Genomic DNA, 22189 nt, shown 5'->3' with positions numbered 1-22189 from the left:
TGCGCGTGACATCGATATAGTGCGGCCAATAACAGCGGGAAGCAATCAAACAAATAGATTAGTGTTTTGCCCGAAGCGACCCCGGCCATGCTACCGCGCTTTCTGAGCCACCACTTTAAAGAGCTGTAATTACTTTTATCCCACGATCCGAGAACCACGCATTTCGCACTGCTTCAATTGTGCCCACCTGCCATGAAACACTTGCCACCAAAATTAAAGGCCTCAATCAACGACTGACTAAGCGTCGGCAGCGCCCGTGCACTATACGCAATTACGCAACGGCGGCAAGTAGCTGTTGCATCGCCCTCTTGGCAACCACGTTTGCCGGGGGTTCAGGAAACGACGTCGCACGCACCCCCGCAGGAAAAACAGAAGCTTAACGGGTCTTTTCCTCGGAGCCACCAATCATACCTGGAGCCTAACAGCAACCCCGGAGTCCATTCCCTCGACATGTACGCGACTAGTCGATGTCGCACACGCGCGAGCGATGATGTGCCACCACTTGAGAAAGAAATCGATGCGCTTGTTACTCCCTGTGGCCCGAACAGCACGCAGGAATGACACGGAACGACGGCGTCTCGATAATGCATTCCAGACAACTTTGCAAGGGTGCTGTGCCTGTGACAAACATGTTTGCGCACCTCACACTCAGCATGTCTAACGTGGATTGATATGAATGTTTGCGTATGGTTTAATGTATTTAGTATGGATATAACTGCGAACACGATAATGAGGGCTGCACAGCATACTGTTTCTGTGCATCGCGTACGTGCATATTTCACAGAACAGCACAGTCATCATCTTCGCTGGCACAGTCACAGGAACAGCAGAGAAAAAGCATAGTCATCTATATACAGCGTGTTTCAGCAAACACTTTCAAAAATTCTTAAAGGTTGCCTGTGGCAGATAGCACAATTCTAGTTGATGAGCTGGTCTACTCGAAGAGGCGGACATAACTTGCACAAGCAATTTAAATGCATAATCGAATAATTAACAAAAATTCAATAATCAAGTTTTTAACTAATTACCTGATGGCCCATATTGCAATTGACAAATTGTAGCCGTGGAGTTCACAAGGCGGATCCACTTCGAACGAATTCTCGGGATGACACCAGTTTCGAGATATTAATTCCCGAAATTTGCGGAGAAATGCATTGGCGTTCCAGTTAGTTCCTTAACAAAACATCGCTTTATGCATTGAAGCGCAATATTAACTGGAACGCCAATGCATTTCTCCGGAAAGTTCGGGAATTAACATCTCGAAACTGGTGTCATACTGAGAAAAATTTCCAAGTGGATTCGCCTTGCGAACTCCACAGCTACAATTTGTAAATTGCAATATGGGTCATCAGGTAATTAGTTAAAAACCTAATTAGTGAATTTTTCTTGATTAGTCAATTATGCATTTCAATATACTGTGCAAGTAATGTCCGCCTCTTCGAGTAGACCAGCTCATCAACTAGAGTTGTGCTATCTGCCACAGGTAACCTTAAATAAATTTTGAAAGTGTTCGCTGAAACACCCTGTATGTGTGTGTGTGTGTATATATATAATAACTGTATTTTTCAATGGGCCAAACGTATTTCGAAAAATGAGAAGCACAACTTCGTGGTTATCTTAGGTTTATGTACCCAACAGTTGCTGTCGGTGGACCGACCTTTTTCAAGGACCGACCCTTGAAAAAGGTCGGTCCACCGACCGAAACTGTTGCGTAAATAAACCTAAGATAACCGCGAAGTTGTGCTCCTCAATTATATATATATATATATATATATATATATATATATATATATATATATATGCGGGTAATAATAATACTGATAGTATGAATATACGGTTTACTGTGGATGTTCAATAGGGACAGTGGCCGAGGACAAGAGGAGTACCGACATCTCCATTTTGCGGGACTAAGTGCTTATAACAATCAATTTATACATTCTTTTTGAACTCTAGAACATTCCTCCACTAGACAGTCCACCTCTACCCAAGAAAGTGGTTTGAGAAGACGCTGTTGGCGGAACAAGTTGGTTCGTGATGTGGAGTAAAATTAAAAGAGCGCACAAAAGACAGGACAAGTGGAACAGCACAGGCGCTCGTACTGTACAGTCGTATCCGTGTCATGTTTGCAATCCACATCAAGAACCTGAATGGCAGCGCCGCCCCTCGACTGAAGTGCTCACTGTGCTTCGACAATGACACTTCACGCGTCGACACTTAAGCGAAATTTTTGTCGTCAGGCGCTGACAGAGATTGCACGAATGTACCAGAGTGACGACGCTTTTCTTCAGCAACTCCTGGTCCTTAAGAATTACCGAAGAGCTTTCTTGAATGGCCTCCGAGATCATACGTGAACACCGCACGATAGTCTCGGGGGCCATCTTTTTTCTTTTCTTTTTTGAAGCCCAGTGCATCCTTCTGCCGAAGGGTGGCAGTGTCTCTCTCATTCCGTATCATCATCATCAGTCTATATTTATGTCCACTGCAGCACGAAGGGCTTTCCTTGCGATCTCCAATTACCCTTGTCTTGCGCTAGCTGATTCCAACTTGCGCCTGCAAGTTTCCGAACTTCATCACCCCACCTAGCTTTCTGTCGTTCTCGACCTCATTCCGTATATAGGTATCTAAAGATTTTAAACGCACAAGAAATTTATCAACGACAAGCTTGAAGGCATGTGCCACCGACCATTTTCAAGGGGAACGCTGAGATCGTCTCGTCATGTCAAGGTGGAGTCGAGGAATAGCTTCGATTCAAGGCTTGTTTGACAATACATGGGTAACATTCTCAATTGTGTTGTTCAACGTCCCAAAACTGCGCAGTGGGTTATGAGGGAGCCGTACTGAAGTCCGCGTTAATTTCGACCATCTGGGATTCTATAACGTGCGCCTATACATCTACGAAAAACGAGCGCTTCTCACATTTCGACCCCCCATAAGAATGTGGTTGCCGCTGTCGGGAATCGAACTCGCGACCTAGTTCTCAGCAGCAGAGCACCATAGCCACTGAGCCATCACGATGTGCAACACATTTTGTTCCTAATAGGGAGAACACGAGCCATTTTAGTCAGTTGGGAGGAGCTTCAATCTCTAGATGAAAGACGATGCAAGGCGAATCCGGGTGTAGGAATGTAAGTAGTCGGGTTGTAAGAACCATATAATTTATTGTTAAAGCCGCGCTGCAGGGAAAACGTTTCATCGACGTCAACTATAGAGGTTGAGTCACCTTCTAACTATTTATCATTGCTTATCATCGTTATCATCATCATAATCGTCATAAGTTTCCCTGCCATCATCGTTGCTATCACAATCATCATCATGATTGCGATGTTATCCACATTATCATAATAAGCATCGACATAGTCATCATCAGCACGCCTATCGCAATACTTTATCATTATCATTATTTGTCATCGTCATCATGATAGTCGGTGATTATCAGCAGTATATAGTCACATTTTTAGACTGCGGTATGTTCGGTATAGGCCCAAGAAAGAGGCTTGAGGCTAAAAAAAAAAAAAGCCGATACAGAAAAGTGGCAGTAACTAGCCCCCAAGCAGTCTTCGAAATATTATCCTTCGTTGTTAAAATGCAGCCGATCGGTGAGCTCTTCTGCACCATTTTGGACGCGTTACAAACTGCTGTGAGCCCAGGAATTTACTACTGTGTGCGATGTGCGCTCACAGATTCTAGGAACAGTGAACAACCCGCGAATCAACCGCACACACCAGCAATTGCATTGTTCTTTTTTATCTTTTTGCTAGCTATGATTCACCGCTTGCTTTTTGAGCTACTGCTGCTTCAGCCGCTTCAGTGGAGCCGCTCAACTGATTTCGACAACTCTCGCAATAGGCTTCGCCAGTAAGACACGCCTGTTAACGTGCACGCACAAGATGCACGGGCGTTAGTTGTGCAAGTTAACAAAGTGTTTCGTTTCATCCAACAGTTTTACCAAGACCGTCTCCGCCCAGTGATGCTGATAATTGCCAGCAAGGACTACAAGCTTCCACCGGAAGTGGACTGGCTCCAGACCAAAGTGGACGAGGATAGGCAGAACGAATACGAGGAAAACTTCAAGGTGGCCGACTCTACAGCGGTAAGGCTGCGCACTCGCTCTTTCCGATGGTTCGATCGTGATAACGCGCCCCGTTTTGATCAACTAACTCTCACTGTGTCGCTTCTTTTCTTTGCTTTCAGGAACGGGGAGACGATCTAACGGAGAAGGTCATGTCGCACCGTCAAAGTATGGATTTATATTGACAGACCGCGCCAGAACCTGCGAAATGACGACGACTTTGATTAGCTGCATTGGAAAGCGTCCTTCGTTGATGACTGCCGAAAGTCGGCTTTGTGATATTCGACCGAGATAGTGTATATGCGTGGCCAAAGGGCGAAAAGCTTTAAAAATACAACTTGTAATAAACGCTATTCTCGGCCTCGCTTCATGAGTGCACGTAATACTACACAAATGCCGTAGATGTGTCCCCAGGAAGAAGTATCGCATACCGTCACCGCCCGTGACGTGAAGCCAAGTGGACGTCGCCCATTAGGCCCACCGAGCCCAGGTTTGGCAAATAATGGGAATATGTTCTATTGTCTAGGATCGCGCTTCTAATTAAAGGGCCCCTCACCAGGTGTCGGCATTGCAAACAAGCTCGGCGAGTAGATCGCGCGGTAGCGGTCATGTCTGCAAAGTATTCAAACAGCTGCGTTGAGTGAAACTTCAAACAGAAGGCCACGCGACCTTCGTTTCGAGGTAGCTGGGCTTCGAGCGAGAGAGTCGAGGTCACTAATGCCTCTGCGCAAAATGCCTGCAACGTCACCGATCATGGCACGTGACTTTAGGTAATCGTCCAATGTGGAACGCGCAAAGCTGCCAATGGAAATGCGCCGCACTGAAGAGAGAAAAAAAAAAGTGGGGCTCCGTGCAGTGTGACTGGACACTGCGTGGGTGTGCCAGTGTGACTCCGTCCAGGCAAGAAAAATTTAGCTGGCGGACGCTTGTCGAGGCAAAAGGAGAGAGTGTCCTCGTTGACAGTGAAGAGCGGCTCCTGGCGGCAGGGTAACTGGACAATTAATTTTTTCTCTGTCTTCTCCAATAACTAACCAATTTGGAAAAAAAAATATTTCGATACTACGCTCTCTAGACGGTGCCTTACAACCTCCAGTGTTACAACTGGTCAGCAGTTGAGATAAGCAAGAGGCGATTAGAGTATTGGCAGGAAACGGAGCCAATATAAATGTAGCGATAGAGGTTTTAAATGCGAAAGTTAGACCGAGATCAAATCGGCATAAGGCTAGATGGTGATAATTTTAGTATAAAACCTGAATAAATCAAGAAGGCTAGGTGGCTCTTTGTGCCCTGTTTCATTTTGGATCATAATAAACAATCACGTAATCAGTTGTTTGTACATCAATGTTTTCGTAAACGACGATAGAAATGTGCCTTGGAGCATATCTCGGTGGATACGAGCCATGATAGAGGTTCATCATCATCATCTTCACAGCGACAACTTCCTTTGAGCGACAGGAAAACACATCGTAAGTTACTGCGGATTTCAAAGCGAAGCTTCTTTGTCTCTCTTTGCACTCTCTCCAACCCCTTTATCCCCCACCCCAGTGTAGGGTAGCAAACCGGAAACTGACTTCTGGTTAACCTCCCTGCCTTTCCTCTCTCGCCTGCCCTCTCTCAACGCGAAGCTTGTTTCCCCTCTTCCCCGGAGTTCGGCGTTTGTCGTTTCCTTGCCGGATATATTTGTGGATACCTTGATACGAAGCTTATATGGACTCCGAATGCAAGCACCGGCAAACGAGAGAGATAGAAAGAGAGAGTTCATTTCAAGGAAGGAAGAGAGGTCTGCCTGAGCTTGAACGCTCTAACCTGATTCCCTGCACAGGAGGAGAGGGAACGGGGACGTAAAGGTGTGATGAGGGGTAATGATGACCTTTAGAAGACTGGCTTAATATAAACCCTCTCTGCTGATCTCCAAAGTTCTGTTCTGCGAAATAAAATTTAAAAAAAATAAACTCCTCCATAAAATCTGCATGCACAATGTCGGTTTATAGACATCTCTAAAGCACGCCGGTCTCTTAATGAATAACGCGTTATATTCAGCGGCTTTTTTTGTGTGTGGTTGATTTTTTACAGTTTATCCATTCGATATGTGACACTGGGTGTCTAACTATTATTGGCTAGTCGACTCGAATGGTTACGTGTACGGTGTAAAAATGTACCGATTGATGAGATTACACGTCGCATAGAAGTAAAATAAACAGGAATTGTACTTATCGCCGTTAGCAGCATTACATTAAATTTAACCTCATCACTAACCTTCGCTTCGCATAGACTCGACATGTGCACAGGATTCTGCATAATTTTTTTAATTACTTATGCTGTAGCGTACCTTATATTGTTCTCATAGTGGTTGCATCGTTTTTTCTTGAGACACTATTTTATTGTTATCCTAAAAAAATTGGATTTGGAATTGTGAAACGTGAAGCTATCTACTTTGGGATCATGCTGTTTTTGCATGCTCTTAATGTTGTCATGACAATATTTGAAATGCTCCATTTGTCACCAGTAGAGTGTGTCTCGTGAGTCACTGAGCCTTTAGCCTGAAGTGGCGATGTACAATGAATGGTGGTCTATGCAGAAGTGAAAAAATAAGCGCTAAAGTCCTGCGATTAGGGAAAAGGAGGAATGTTTCATTGGACGAAAAGGAATGCAGTTGGGTACAAGAGATATATACGTATATACATGTATACCTTTATTTTGAAAGAAAAACTGAGAGATCGACCTGATTCACAGTTCGAATCTGCTGTCCGAATTGGGAAGAGAAGGGGGAGGGGGGGGGAGGAAGAGAAAGGAAATTGTTCACGATGTGGTCGGAAGTGGCAGCGAGCATCAAAATTCCCAAATCCAGACCGCTCCCGCGCAAGAATTTGACTATAGCCTTTAGAATATGGTCCACAGAAACCAGTAGCGAGGAATGGCGACAGTAACTTGCATCTGATCTACTACATTTTTCCGCGATAGAAATTACATGGACCGAAAGCGAACACGCCACAAGCGAGCAATGAATTCAATATAAAAAACGGTTGACAAAATTAAGATTGGTGTTTTGTTGTATTTTCCCATGTAATTGGCCTGGTGTTCGCTGCCGGTGATGCGCTACTGGTTGAAGTTAAGTGGATCTATCGAAATTTCTTGTTTATGTTCCGATTCACAGTAAACCGGTTATTTTGTGTGTACGAGACATTTTCCAGATTGACGAAGAAATTCTGACCCGCCGCAGTGGCATAGCAGCTATGGTGTTTCGCTGCTAAACACGAGGTCGCGGGATAAAATCCCTGCCGCGGCGGCCGCATTTCGATGAGGGCTAAATGCAAAAACGCCCTTGTCCCGTGCATTGGGGGCACGTTAAAGAACCCCAGGTGGTCAAGATGTATCCGGAGTCCCCCACTATACGGCGTGCCTCATAATCGGATCGTGGTTTTGGCACGTAAAACCCCAGAATTCAATTCAAAGAAATTCCGTCTCTTTCCTCTCATAAATGTTGCTTTCTATCGCGCAAATCTAACAACCCGCTTCTGTGCATTGTGCGTTTGTACAATGAGCTGACAATTCAGAAAACAAGAATTTGGTTAAGTGAAACTGAGGCAAAGACAGAAGAAGAAACGAGTCCCACTGATCCTTTTAATCTTTCTACTTAATTTTGATCCTGCTCTATCATATTTCCACGATTTATTTCTCCGTCAAGAAATTATAAAATTGAAATACCCAACAGACGAATTAAAAAAAGACGAATTCAAAATCTTCGAGATAGATTTTACGTCACTCCCGTGTTTAAATTTAGTTATTACTGTTTAGATTTTTTTTATTCTTTGTGCAAGGCTGGCTACTGTTGGGACTCGGGGTAGCGTTTGGGACGGTGATCCTACAGCCATAGGGATGAGTACGTCCGGGAGTAGAAGCGAGGGAAAAAGGATTTATTCTACAATATTTATAGTCGCTCCTGATATGGTAGCTCACTCTATGTAGGAGCACTTTGACTGTCTGACTCACTACATAGCTCAGCACACATGAGAACACATATGGAGTGGTATTCTGTAAGAATCCACCTGGTGGACTGTCCACTTCGGCTGTCACGATTGGCTCCAGCACCATCAGCGCGAAGGTGCCAGACAGTCTCCTTCGCGCTCGTGCTACTGAAGCCAATGACGACAGCGGAAGTGGACAGTCCACTAGGTGGATTCTTACAAATTACCCCCCCCCCCCCCTTCCAGGGCACGCCACTGCACCCAAGGTGTCCGCTTATAAAACAGTCGTCTTCCGTAGTTGACCCGACTAGGGAATCTGATGACCTTGGTGCGGCCAATCAGAGGGGTCGTATTGTTCACAGAACTCCGCCTCCAATGTTGCACCCTCGCCCTGGCATTCGCCGCAACTGCGTGGTCCATCTGGGAAACCGAGATCGTCGCCGTTCCCACGGTAGTAATTCCACGAAGTTGGCACCTCGCATCAATCAGTGGCATCTCCGCGACGGTCAGCTTGTCGTGGTCGGTGTCGGGCACTGTCGCCAGATAGGCGGCCGCTGATGAAGGGGTGGCATCGGGGGAAACACCCAAAGGATGCGCACTGCCGATTTGGGGTGCTTGTTTGTCCGTCACCATTGGTGTCGGGCACTGCCGCCGCCTGGGCGATGCTGGTGAAAGGGGCTGCCTCGGTGAAAACAACCAAAGAATGCGCCCTGCCGATTCGGGACGCAACACTACAGTAATGCGGATTATTTTATTTGACTGATGATCGGTTCCTTTCGTATTTTCATTAATATTTTGTCCTAATACCACTCCGCTCTTAGCCCATCCCCCACATTGGTTCTATGACATCTTAGAAGGGATCATCAACAGCAGCAGCAGCATAGTCGTCTCCCAATATCCCGCCTTTAAACTTTTTAGTGTTCAATTAAACCAATTCTTGTCAATCAGATGTACCAGATCGCCGACCTTTCCGTCCTCTGATGATTTGCGGAAGCTGCATTTTCTATGTGATGCCTGCCGTTCATGACGATGCCAAGTGAAGTTGTAAGATTTCACTGCAGTGTGAGGACTTCCCTAAGTATTTGGTTTTGTCAAAGTAGCCTCACAGTTATCAATGTAATTTTTTATTGGACGTGGCACACTTGGTAATTTTCTGCTTTCCTGTCACCACAATGTTTCTCCATCTGAATGATCCTGGATTTTTCCATGCGGCATGATTTGCTTTTTATCAACCTCAAATATATTGGACTATTGTGCTTCGTAGTTACGTTTGCTTAGGCTATGTTACGTAAGACTAAGGCAGGTCACGTTGGACCAAACTGACGCATCCAGAAGGTTGCCATTCTAAGGGTACTGGTAGTTTAACGCTTTCCTCGTTTTTTTTTTCGTTTTATTTTTCAGGCGCATGAATCAAACTATTTTAAATTTGTTTCGAATTATTTCTTGCGTTAGATTTCCAACTTATTCTGTGCGGCGATTCTCCGTCGTGAGTATCCGCCATGTGTGAACAGCAGTCAACAGCGTGCTACGGGCCTTGTTTCTTCCCGATTAATTACATGAGCCTCTATCTAAACCTCAAAGCGCGGTACCTCGTGACGCCATGTTCTCTGTGCGTGTACTGAGAACAGCCAAACGCGTTTTAAGAAATGACGAGAGAGACACCATGAGACTCTAAAAAATATACAGGTCTTTCAGAAACACCTCGGGAAAAACAACATCGAACGCATGCGATAAACGGCGTTGCCTCCTCGAAGAACACGAGAGGCATTCTTATTTCGCAGCTCGCAACAATCGCACCGTGATTCGGGCTCGTCCCGGCTCACACACGGCGGTCGCGGTTGCGAACGCGAGCGACACGAGAGCGTTTAGTGAGTAGCGTTCGCGGCAACCACCATCGAGGACGTCGCGGGCGGTGTCTCTATACGGAGCGTCCACACGATCGGCTCATCGTCGGCGACGCACCCGGTTCGAGCATGCACTTCCACCGCGTACGCGGTGGAAGGTGTCAGGCGCCGCAGCGTCAGCTGGGTGTCCGTAGTGATCTCCTCCCGGACGCTGTCGGCAGCGGCGGAAGAACCCTGGTCGAGCACTGGCGCCCACGAAACCAGGTAGCCTTCGCCGTCGCCGCTCCTACTGACGTTGCTGGTGGGAGCAGCGGCAGGGGTGCACGTGGGACCCGGGATCCACGACACGAGCGCCGAGCCATCGTCCAGGAACGTGTAGGTCACGTTAGGCGGCGCTGCGGAGGGGGCCACCTCCTCTGCGGCTGAGACGGGCCAGATCCGAGATGTACCGTGTACGATCAAGATCGCGGCAGTCTCATGTCTGAACGTACACGAGGAGATACGAGTTGCAAAATGTTCCTTAGCATGTGACTAATACTAAGTGCAATAGCTCTCACGCGCACATTCGAAGCCCTCTGGCGTGGATTTTGGGCGCCGTCGTCCCGTCGTCGTTACTGGATCGGCGAAACTAGGAAGGTAGGCGGTTGACATCACTATAAGTATTGTGTGGGCAGATCTTTCTGTCAGGGATGTTCGGGCGCTGTCAATTACCAGGAGCAAGTAGGGAGCCTACATGCAACGCCGTTTTAAGGTGGTGACAGCCCTTGTAAGGGCACTTGCCGCCGCCAGCTAAATTGGCGGGTTAAATCTGGGGCACAAAATGGCGAAATACCAGCTGACAGACCACATTTCCCGCAACCCTTGGTGACGTGAAATTAATTAACTTCTTTTAATAAACTTTGGCCTCAGCAGCCAGGGACAAATGGCGCGTCTGGGCGCCGTACATGCACGGCACGTCTACGTTTTAGTCAAACAGACTAGTAAGAAAAGTCTTTATCACAGCACACTTCGAAAATCACCCTTTATATATTATGAACAACTGGAAGGAAACGACAATACTTAATGCAGTTCACATTCTTGGCGTGAGATAATCCTACCATGAGCACGCCATCGTGCCTCATAACTTGTTGCTTTATATGTGTCGCACGACGTGCAATAGAAAAGTAAGTTTGATGTGTTAAAATAAAAGGAAACGGCAACTAGTATATTAAAGATGTATGCAGGTTTCTTGTGCGCGTTGGCGCAAAACTAAATTAAAGAAATTTAATAGATCGCGTGCCAACATGAGTACATCAGAGCGTGACAAAAAAAAGGCAGAAAGACTGGGGACCACAATGGCTACCCACCAAATTTGGCGGTAAATAGTGGTCTAAATGTTGGTGTTGTCACCACCCTCAACCCGCGTTGCATGTAGGCTCCCTAGGAGCAAGTGGCGCTCAGAACCTTCTGGTGGCATTGAGCGCAGCAACGTCCACAAAAGTTTGTCAATAAACGTCGTAGCAACTCGCCGGACGCAATCGTTAACACAGTAATTTAAAGATGGCCATTTTTAAACATTCAGACGTATCAATGTGCACTCGTTACTCTATTGATACTGCTTTTTCATGTTTAGAGAAATGAGCGACACTATACAGACTATATTGAGTGTGGCAAGAACGTGATTCAGTGCTCAGCAAATTAAGTGAAATATGAGTTTTCTAACAAGTTAATGTTTTTGGATCGTATTGCGACAGGCATGATTCTTCAAGTGGTTTGACTAGTTGAAATTACCAGTGAAATCGTAACAAAAATTAAGCGGTACCTCCTTCAGCGGGAACAGTTCAAGATCTGTTTAGCACTACATGGCCGTCGGCGTGGTGGTGATAAGCGCGGTAATGATGTGTAGGATTATGCAGATGTAATATGCGTTATCTATTTATGTATATACGTGAGGAGTACGAGCAGAGAGGTGCAGATATTTACATTGCCGAACATATCCATTCCGCACCCCACAGACGCCATATAATGCTACGCATATCTTCAACAGTTTCTTTGTTAATTTCCGCTTAATTTTTTGTGCGATGCCCGGCGAGGCATAACCAACGCGTTAACGCTGTCATAGGCAGCAAAATGGGGGACAGCTGCGCGTACAGGCATAATTAATGCACTAGTGGCGCATCCTCTCATTTTCGGTCTCCTTTAGTCCCCGTCCATCCTCACTGGTCGCGTGTTTATCACTGTGTTCCAAATTGCTTGCTATTCCCCTTTTTGTATAGTCTTAGGCATTTCTGAACTAGGTTTAACGCCTCCTTTATACGTATGGCGTATGGGGAACGGTGAAAGCGGACGGGCTTGTCGAATGTTTCGTGCCATCGCGATTATTGTTATCGTGGACAATGAGTCATTTGTCACTGTACTCCGGATAGCTGCTAACAACCGCGCACACAATGGGTTTAAACTGCGCATTCTCGCCTAGTATTGCGAAGGGGGTTTTCTGGCTTCCCATGGAATTTTTCGACCGACTTGGCCATATAATGCTATGCATTAAAAATAAGCAGACTTCATCGACTTCTCTGGTAATGAAATTGTTTACTGCGAAAGCAGCAAACTCTCACACCTCACACCGCCATCCTCTAAAGAACAGCTTCTTTGCGATTAACACAACTTCGTCCTACACAACTCCTACAATATTGCCTGGTGTTGCCTTCAAAATACATTCACAGAAGCCGCCAGCGTCAAAGACTGTTTCAGGTGTGCATAAAGTGCAGACTTAGCATATTATGAGTTTTTTATGGGTTAATTTTCGTGAGTGATTGATAACCTAGCTGTGACCCATGACTCACAAGGTGCATTCGCTGAGGTCGCGCCTTGTTTATATTTGAAAGTTACAGTTGAGATGGCTATCGCTAGAAAGCGAAGCTCCGCCTGTAACTTCAACAAGGGCCCAACAAATTATGTTGTGTATGGATGTTTACTCCAGTATACTGCGTAAAGTGATTAGCGTCAATTTTCTCAATAACATATATTGTCGAGATGTAATAGCCCTCTCAGGCGCGAATCCACTCTGTCTTCTCAAGATTACGTTTTACCACAATTCTGGCATATTTAGCGTTATCGCGAACCAGCAATACAAGACAAACAGACTTTTTTTTAACTCTCGCCAAGTTTAATTTTGTTCACAAATGTCGGCTACACCCCTTAACTCCGAAAACTATTCCAGTCACAGAAAAAAAATCGGCTATGTCACGTACTGTGTACTCAACAACCGCCAGTCATTCCAGAAGTTGCGTGATACAAACCGTTACTTCTGGATAACAGCGAAACGAGATAGCCCGCCACGTGTTCACATATGCGCGCCACCGACAGAAACCCAAACATCTATGTTATGGCACTTTCTTTTCTTCCTTCTTCTAACACATTTGGCTCATCAGAACCAGGGGCCGAATTCACAAAGGTTTTCTTTCGTCAGAACTCTCGGCCATTGGCCAACCGCCTTCGATAATATTATGTCCGGCATCAGGATTGGCATTTTAGCGTAGGAAGCTTTCGTGAATTCGGGTCCAGATTTGCCAATCTGTTTTGTGTTAGCAAACTTGCTCTGCGGAAATTCGCATGGTGGAGGAAGTGTCATGAAAGGAAAAATTGTCATTCACGCAAGAGTAACACCAAGCTGCACATAAAACCAATATGAACTTCCTTAACCGTCTCCCAGTTGAATAAAAACTCATACCGATGCGAATTCAAAACCAGCGCTTTTCCGGGTAGGTCGCTCTACCCATTCGAGCTAACCGGCAGGCTAGTAGATTCAACAACGGGGCGGGCCCAGTTAATCGACAGCTCAAAACGCGAGGACACTGAATCTCGCAAATCGGTTCTGCGGATATCATCAAAGCGGAGAAAGTTTCATGAGAGGGAAAAGAGGGTCTTGTTTTGTAGTTTCGTGCTATCTACGGGTGAATGACAATTAGTGTTTCCTCTCGAGTGTTTCTTTTCCCTACAAGCACTGTTACAAATGTGTAGCTTCCAACTAGCTACTCTCCTAGCTCTAAATATGGCACTATTTAGTACATCAGGCCCTTTTGCACGTTACCTCCTCCCCTCCCCCCCCGCCCCCTTGCCAGCGTCCTTCTAGTCCTGTCATTCTTTCTTTCTCTCCCCAAGTGTTTCCTTTTTCTACTCAATATAACGCGTAGGATTAGTACTTGGTCAATGGATCAATGGCATCAGTGATTTTGTATACTACATTTACTTTTGTGTTGCACTTATTGTGGTGCCTAAACTTAGCAGTTCATTGAACCCTCCTTAACAAGAGAAACTTGACACGGCTAATAGTGTGCATTTTATTAAGCCCTTTTTCTGCCATTTTCTTTTTTGGTTCGCTCGAAACAATGAATCTTTTTTATGTAGTATTGCAGTACTGACACAACTTTTTTTCATTAATGTTATTATGCTAGTGCACTTTTTATGTTTCTTGCAACCAACTTCCTGTATGGGCCTGTACAAAATTTTCACAACATTGGTAAATAAATAAGTACAGAATGTCTAGCTTCCAACTAGCCCAGCTTTCAGCTTTAACTTTATCCTGTACGACCGCATAGACCTGATGTCGCAAAAAGCCAGTGCTCACCGGTATTCCCGGTCCTGAAGCGTTTCCTGAGCACCAGCGCCATGCCCTCGTAGCGGAAGAATCGCAGGTCGTACGCCCGCCACGGTTCGAGTCCCTGCAGCCGGTGTTTGCGCGCGCTGCTGTTGAGCACCACCTCGTGGGGGCACGCGTCCGGCTGCTCGGGCTCGCAGCAGGTGAGCAGCACCTGCTCGACCACGTCGTGACGCAGCGTCCACGTAAGCACGGCCCACGTCAGGCCGCTGCTCACGTTCACGTTCATGCCTGCGTCAAAGGCGATTCGCTCAACGCGGTTCACACATCAGCGGCCGCAATTTCTGCCACGGCAACGAGGAGTCGAGCCTGGCAGAGATGCCCCTGAAAGCGTATACCACCAGCACTAACGTGAATTTCAACTCCACAGGAATGCGCAGGAGGTGTCATCAGTAACTTCATTCCAATAAAGATGGAGGATTCTCGATGTAATTATAATTTTTGCTGGCCAAGATTCGTAGCTGTGGAGGGGGTCACAAACTGCGAGATATTCACACATTTAAGTCTTCATTGGGTAAACTATGTTATTAATATTTTAATTAAATACTAGGAAGGACGTTGCGGAATTCAAAAGTAACACTACTTTTGATTTTTTAAAAAAAGCTTTTAAATGGCTGTTTGAAAGCTTACATAGAAATCCACTGGCGTTACACTTACTTTCGGTACACATCTATACTGTACGGCACCAATATACTTTGTGACCGATTTTGGCGACGAGTATCTCAAAATTGATGGTATTATAAAATTTTCTGTCAAGTGTGCACGCTTTTAGCTTGTGACAGGCTTCACTTTCCCACAAGGGCGTAGCCAGGGGAGGGCTTCAGCGCCTCCCCCCCCCCCCCCCCCCGGAATTTTTTCGTGCTGGCATTCACCGCCGACCATAACTACCGGCGTCGGGAATCATTCTGAATTTTGTGTACAATGTCGTTTTCACGTTCGAAAAGACATTCCGGCACGCACATTGCGAACTCAGGCTGGATTTCGTGACAACGCCCTTGCACCTGAGTCACATAACGCAAGGAGCCCCATCCGAGCACACACTTTCAAGGGCTTTTCGATAGCGAGCGGGCGCGTTGCGGCATCTCGCAGCGGCCGCGGAATCTACGGAGCGCATGGATTTCAATTCCGAAACTTTATGGGTATAAATTTCTCACACTTTTGACGCGAAAGGTGCACTGACATTTCCAAAGGCGCGCTTTAGATTATCAATTCTGGAACTTTATGGGTTTAATGTTCTTATAAACTTGGGCCAACATGCGCGCACTGGAGCCCTCGTGTCCAAGCCATTCCAGAAATAGAAGCACGCGCTCGCTATCTTCCACAAACACGAAAAATACTAAATATCACCGTGACTGTCAGCTGGCAGCTGATAATTTTCTCCAAACATTTTCAGAAAGCGCGCCCAATGTGATCGATCAGCTGGAGCAGGGCAGGCAAAGTAAAGTAAGAGAAAACAGAAGAAAGTTAACAGCCTATTTTGAGCCAGTTCTTCCTTGCGGGCGGCAAGGTTTCGCTCTCCATGGCCATAGGGACAGTGGTCTTATGGGTTTAAGCAATGGCCCCGCTAAAAATACTGGTATTTTCAGAGCGCTTTTTCGCATGTGAGCTGATTGAGGAGATACGTATCTGAAGAATCATTTGGAAAGTTGCCCCAGCCCAGATGTGCAAAAACAAATTATAGAAATTTGTGGTGAAATTATCAAAGAAAGCCTAGATGCAAATGTAAACGATGGAGGCCGCTTCTCCGTACTTGCTGACGAAGCGACGGATATTGCTGAAATCGAACAGCTTATACTGTTTGTGCAAGGCACCTAAACAAGCATGCAACCGATATCGAAGGAGTGTTTTTATGTTTTAGCACCGGAATATATGCCCTCTCTCATTGCGACTGTGGATTCTATGTAAATGTGTACAAACTGCTGCAGATTCTAGTCACCCTTCTGACCACTGCCAGCGCAAAGAGAATGTCTGTTTCACGTTCGAAAAGACATTCCGGAACGCACATTGCGAACTCAGGCTGAATTTCGTGACAACGCCCTTGCACCTGGAGTCACATAACGCATTTTAACATGAGTTTTTAACATGAGAGTACTAAAAAACTGCTTGCACTCTACAACGTCTGAGGAATGCATGGTTAGGCTGGCGCTTCTATACACCCACAGAGTCGTCGGCATCAACGTGTCCGAAGTCACTGACCGCTGCACTAAACTTCACCACCGAGTGAAGTTTGTGTTTAGATAGCGAAGCAGCAAACATCAATGCAAATAAAAAGCTATGTTCCTTCAGGTTCATAAACGCGTAATTATGAAAACGTATGACCGTTCATTAGCTTTTAAAACTGCAGAAATCTTCGCCGGTTATTCTAACAGTTAGGATCATGATCAAAATTATCATGCGAATACGAAAATTATGAGGACATCAATAACCAATTTTGACCAACCTTGCTGATTGAAAGCCCGGCTCCCGCGGCGTTTCCTAACAAACACACTCGGATATTAGGTAGTTCAACTTGCCGCATCATCTGTGGCTTTCGTTTGGCCTTTTCTTTTCTTTTTAGCTACCTGCTTTTACTTCTTTTTTTGAACTGAAGCAATACCCTTCTTTAATTTTTGGTGCAGAATATTTGTTTCAGCTCTGCAGACAGTTAAATTACACATTTTCGTACTGATTTCAGCATTATTCCTCTATTCTACCGCTGCGCCGACCGCCGCATGGCCCAAGTACATATCACGATTTCTGGGATCATAGTTTTGTTCTTGCCTAGATCGTGTGTCTTTCTATGCATAAAGTTTACTATCTGTGACTGCGCAACATGTTTATTTGTCTTGTTTGACGCATTACATACAGTGACGTTTGCTTAAACACGTATATTTATTGTTTACTTATACGCATATTTAAATATCTTGTTGCGAAGTTTTGTGTATACAAGCAATGAACTTTGTTTCCAGCGACACTTTCTTGCCCTTTATCAAGTTGTATCTTCGCATTTGTATATTCCACTCTATCTTCAGATTTTTAATGTATATCTTGCAGAACTCCTGCGCTTTATATTCACTCACTGTTGCGACTATAATATCGGTATAATTACAATACACGACCAGTAACAGCTGCTCCCGCGCAATCTATTGAAACGAAAGACAGCGTCATTGAGTTTTATCTCTGGCCATTGGACAGGTACAAAAATGTAAACAAGGTTTTTGAATGACGAAGATTCATCAAAATGTTTGTCCTCAACTTGTTCATTTCATGGCCTTTACGTTGTTCATATCAGCTGCATGTAATGCTTTGCTGGTTTCGAACTGATATAAGTTCTAAATGAAGTGTGATATTTTCTTTACTTATTAAATCGACAAAAAAACGCGGACGCATTGATATCAGTTATTTCTGCCACAATTTCCGGGGCATACTAATGTATTCTTTTATGAAAAAATACATATTTACTGGACAGTGCGTAGCGTTCAATAATTTGTTTGCAGTATCTAATATACAGTGGCATTGGCAATGGCAGTGCAGTTATTATTCATGTATGTGATCCCTCGGCAAATTCTATAAGGAGGAGGCCGCGCTGCGACGTGAGCCTTCCCCCCCCCCCCCCCCCCGGACAAAATTTCTGGCTACGCCACTGCTTGCCCAATAGCAGCTGTGCGCTAACTTTAATACTTTCAAAGTGAAATAGGAAAATTTGGGTAATTAACAAGCTTCTTATACAGTGTCACACGAGCACAATCGATTGCGCTCGAGTCCGATTCGTATCGACTGCTGCTACATGGGCACTTTTAATCGCAGTTTTGCTCGATCTGGATACAATCAATTGCAATCCGTGCATCGCAATCAAGCTTCTCGATTGCAATCGTAGGCTTGCGTCTGCCCTACTATGTTTACCGCACATTAGGCAATTTCTCGTGTTTTGAACCCACTCAGCCTCGCCTTAATCTCTCGAGCTCACCAAACAAGATCCGCACTGTTGGATCACGCAGCAATGATCATCACCGATAATGATAAAAAGAAACTTCTATACCGAAGGGGCTCGATCGCAATCGAAAGTGCCCGTGTGACACCGGTATTACGGATTATTTCACAGTCGCCATTGAAACATTCACTGTAGCATACTTTATTGGGTTACTAGAACACTCGATTATTACCACATTATCGTTATAGCACTATAACGACAAGTCTGGTCGATAGTGAGCATGCCCTTCAGTCATGTTTCCTGAACTTTCAGACGAGAATTACATTTCACTTTCTGCTAGTTGCCTACGTGGCATCGTCCACCATTTATTTGCAACATTTCCAACCTGCAACACTAGTAAGCAGAGCACGTCAATCTGATATGGCTTTCCCAGACGATTGTCAAGGCGTGGCACCTGAATTATCATGCATCGTTCATCTCTATGTCATGAACCATTTGTACGCCATCAAAATTACGCCGTTTCCGAAAGCGCGCGTCGAGTCACTAGGGGCGCTTTTTTGCAGTAACAAAAAGTGCAAGGCGAAGCACGCTTTACAGAAATCTTCAGTAAAGAGCAGAAAGGCCCTACAACGGACCTTTTTGCAGACTTCTGAAGCAGCTTTCTAGCAAAAAAAAAAGAAAAAAAGAATACCTGTGAACTTAGTGGCGGCACAGACAATAATTAAACCCGCCAGATTCACGGTTAAATTTACTGCGGCGCTTTGCGAACTGGAAGGAGAAATAGTTGCGGTATGCCACAAAGCATGAGGTGCTTTTTTTGCAATATTACCAAGCGCCAGGTGAAGCACGCTTTACAAACACGACTGGGAGACGACAGCTTGGCAAAGCCTTAGAGCGGACCCTCTAGATATAAAATGGTGGACTCCGCCGTTATAGTTGGCGGTCTCAGCTGTATTCTGCATGCTGCAATAAGAAAGACTGGCGGCCACCGCAACAGTGACAGAGTCCACTATGGCGGCGAAGGTTATTCACTGCCTTCCCTTACTATGCCTCGTGTGATTTTAAAAGGGTTAAAGAAACGTAAAAAAAAGAAGGAAAAAGAAACGCACATTCTGTAGCTCGCAAAATTTTTCTCGTCGTAGTCGAAATTATTGAGGTGAAAACATGACAAATATTTTATTGAGGTTTTCCGGGTTAAATGTGTGTATGAAATGTATCTCCCGTCCTCGTGGAGTTTAATTCTTTATTAAGCGCGCTTTCTGGGCAAGCAGCAACGAGGGTGAAATCATTATATCTGCTATAAAACAGAAAATTATTGATTCCAATGGGCGCTGCTCAACTCTGCCCTCTGGTCCACCCAAACCGGGCCAGGGGCATTTTTTTTATTGCGATAGCAATTACCTGGACACTCCAAAGCAGATTTCTGCCGTCGGCGTCGCCGTCACCGTGAGGTTCCGTATGACGTCAACGACGATGAAATCGTCGCCGCGCTCCGGACGCTGTATGTGCAAGTGAAAGGGCGCGAGGGACGCGCGCTTTCACGGGAGCGAACGCACGTCGGAGAGCAAACGCGCGTTCTGCGCCGTTCTCCCTGAAGGGCTGCAGAATTAAGCGCCTCTTTACTACTTTCCATATATAGAGAGCAAACGCAAATTTTTCCGTCGCACGAAAGGTTGTGGGGGGACGGGAGGGAGAGAGGGAGGGGAGGCGACGTTTAGCTGCGGCACCAAATACGTATTTATATAAAAACGCCGCGCGCGTTCGGTGCGAACGCGGGCAAAACGCCGACGGCGTCGACAACAGTTCTGCGCGTTGCTGGTGATGCTGCATGTCCAAGTTTATACAGTTGATAAAACTACTATCCTTACTCCGTATAGCTCTCTACTAATTTGCTATCGCAATTGGTGCTTCGCCTTTCGGGTGAAACTGCGACAATTTTTTAACTCGTAGCATCAATCACTTCACACTGTAATGCTTTCGGGAATTGAGGGTACTAATAAATGATACGAAAAGCAGCTTTCCATTCCTTCTTGAATCAACCACAAAGTAGTCTCTTCGCTATTGCAAATTCCAGTCATTTTAGAAAATCACAGTTCTCTCATTTTTTGTCTTCACAATATTTTAATGTGTTCGACATAATTTGGGAAACTAAAACCCCGGTAGCAGTCTAGTAGACACGATCTCTGCGACGCGCCATCTGAGACATCGGTGAGCTTTCAATTTAGGTGAGCACATATCATGAAAGGTATACGGTTCTTTGGCCTTAATGATGGCTTTGTGCTCTGCAAGAGTCCCGGCACCATCATTTATAGCATTTAGGCTCATTAGCCACTCACGTCTCTGGTAACGTGCAAAAAAACAAGTGCTGCGTCCTCTGTGCAGAGTAAATTAAAATTTATTGCATAAAATCTTGTTACACATACACCTTGCTGTTACTTATATATACATATTGCTACTTGCCCTGATGACTGTATAAAAATACTCGTTTTCTTGTATAAGTGAGCACTGCTGAGATATACCAGAAATGCATAAATATCCTGACTGAGCGAAGCTATTGACACAAAAAATATGTTTGTTACAAGTGCTCGGCACTTTGTATATTCACTCTGAGATTTGGACTTTAATTTCACAATTAAGAACAAAAACAGGACTACCAAAGAAAGCAGCTATTCCTACTTGCTTCTTTAATTTTTCGAGGAACTTACATTGACAGCCAGAACACTTTTTTTGCATCCAACTTTGCCAGATCCCGTCCTTTGCTATGTCAATAATATAAGCAAAGACATTTGCGCATCTGCTGCAATGATATATTTTTCCTTCACTGCGATATAAATGTCACTGTGAAGAGAAGAGCTTCGGATGGAACTTTAATTTTGTAGTTACAGAATAAGGAATGCCTGGCGTAGACAAGGGCAAGCAAAGTGGCTTTTTCTCGGTCTGAACATACACCGATTATCGTGCATACTGATTTCATAAGATATGTTCTTTTTTTTTTTTGTCTTCATCGCGACCCATTTTAGCTCCATCCCGCTTGTAAAGCACGACCTTGCGGTATGAAATTTCATATTATTGCGATAGCAATTACATGGACACTCCAAAGCAGATTTCTGCCGTCTGCGTCGCCGTCGCCGTGAGGTTCCGTATGACGTCAACGGCGATGAAATCGTCGCCGCGCTCCGGACGCTGTATGTGCGAGTGAAAGGGTGCGAGGGACGCGCGCTTTCACGGGGAGCGAACGCACGTCGGAGAGCAAACGCGCGTTCTGTGCCGTGCTCCCTGAAGGGCTGCAGAATTAAGCGTCTCTTTCCTCCTTTCCATATATAGAGAGCAAACGCAAAATTTTCCGTCGCGCGAAAGGTTGTGGGGGGACGGGAGGGAGAGAGGGGGGGAGGCGACGTTTAGCTGCGGCACCAAATACGTATTTATATAAAAACGCCACGCGCGTTCGGTGCGAACGCGGGCAAAACGCCGACGGCGTCGACAACAGTTCTGCGCGTTGCTGGTGCTGCTGCATGTCCAAGTTAATACAGCTGATAAAACTACTATCCTTACTCCGTATAGCTCTCTACTAATTTGCTATCGCAATTGGCGATTCGCTTTTCAGGGTGAAACTGCGACAAATTTTTTTAATGCGTAGCATTCTTTAGCTAGGTCTGCGGGGTCATTTTCTGCTCCTTTCAGTTCGTCCTTCCGTTTCGCGTCCCCTCAAAAAAACTGTACCACCATCTAGGATTGAATAGGTGAATTTCTGTGAATACACAAACC

General features: G+C 45.4%; 1 protein-coding gene across 2 annotated transcripts in view; it reads right to left on the bottom strand.

The window, feature by feature from the left end:
• The window catches only part of LOC119456821 (receptor-type tyrosine-protein phosphatase delta), a 46877-nt gene that overhangs the window by 12717 nt on the left and 11971 nt on the right, over positions 1-22189 (bottom strand). Inside the window, exons 6-7 of one of the 2 annotated variants that reach the window (XM_049668631.1) lie at positions 14485-14745; positions 9201-10300 (exon numbers count right to left, since the gene is read on the bottom strand). In XM_049668631.1, coding sequence (XP_049524588.1) covers positions 9900-10300; positions 14485-14745 — 662 coding nt within the window. In that variant the 3' untranslated portion in view covers positions 9201-9899. Of the gene's footprint in view, positions 1-9200; positions 10301-14484; positions 14746-22189 lie in introns of those variants that run through there. The other variant, XM_049668632.1, reaches the window with a different exon arrangement.

This window comes from Dermacentor silvarum, chromosome 6, assembly GCF_013339745.2.
Source record: "Dermacentor silvarum isolate Dsil-2018 chromosome 6, BIME_Dsil_1.4, whole genome shotgun sequence".
In the NCBI taxonomy this organism is placed as follows: Eukaryota; Metazoa; Arthropoda; class Arachnida; order Ixodida; family Ixodidae; genus Dermacentor; species Dermacentor silvarum.
The sequence above is the reverse complement of the archived record's forward strand: the minus strand, read 5'-3'. Positions and strand labels throughout refer to the sequence as shown.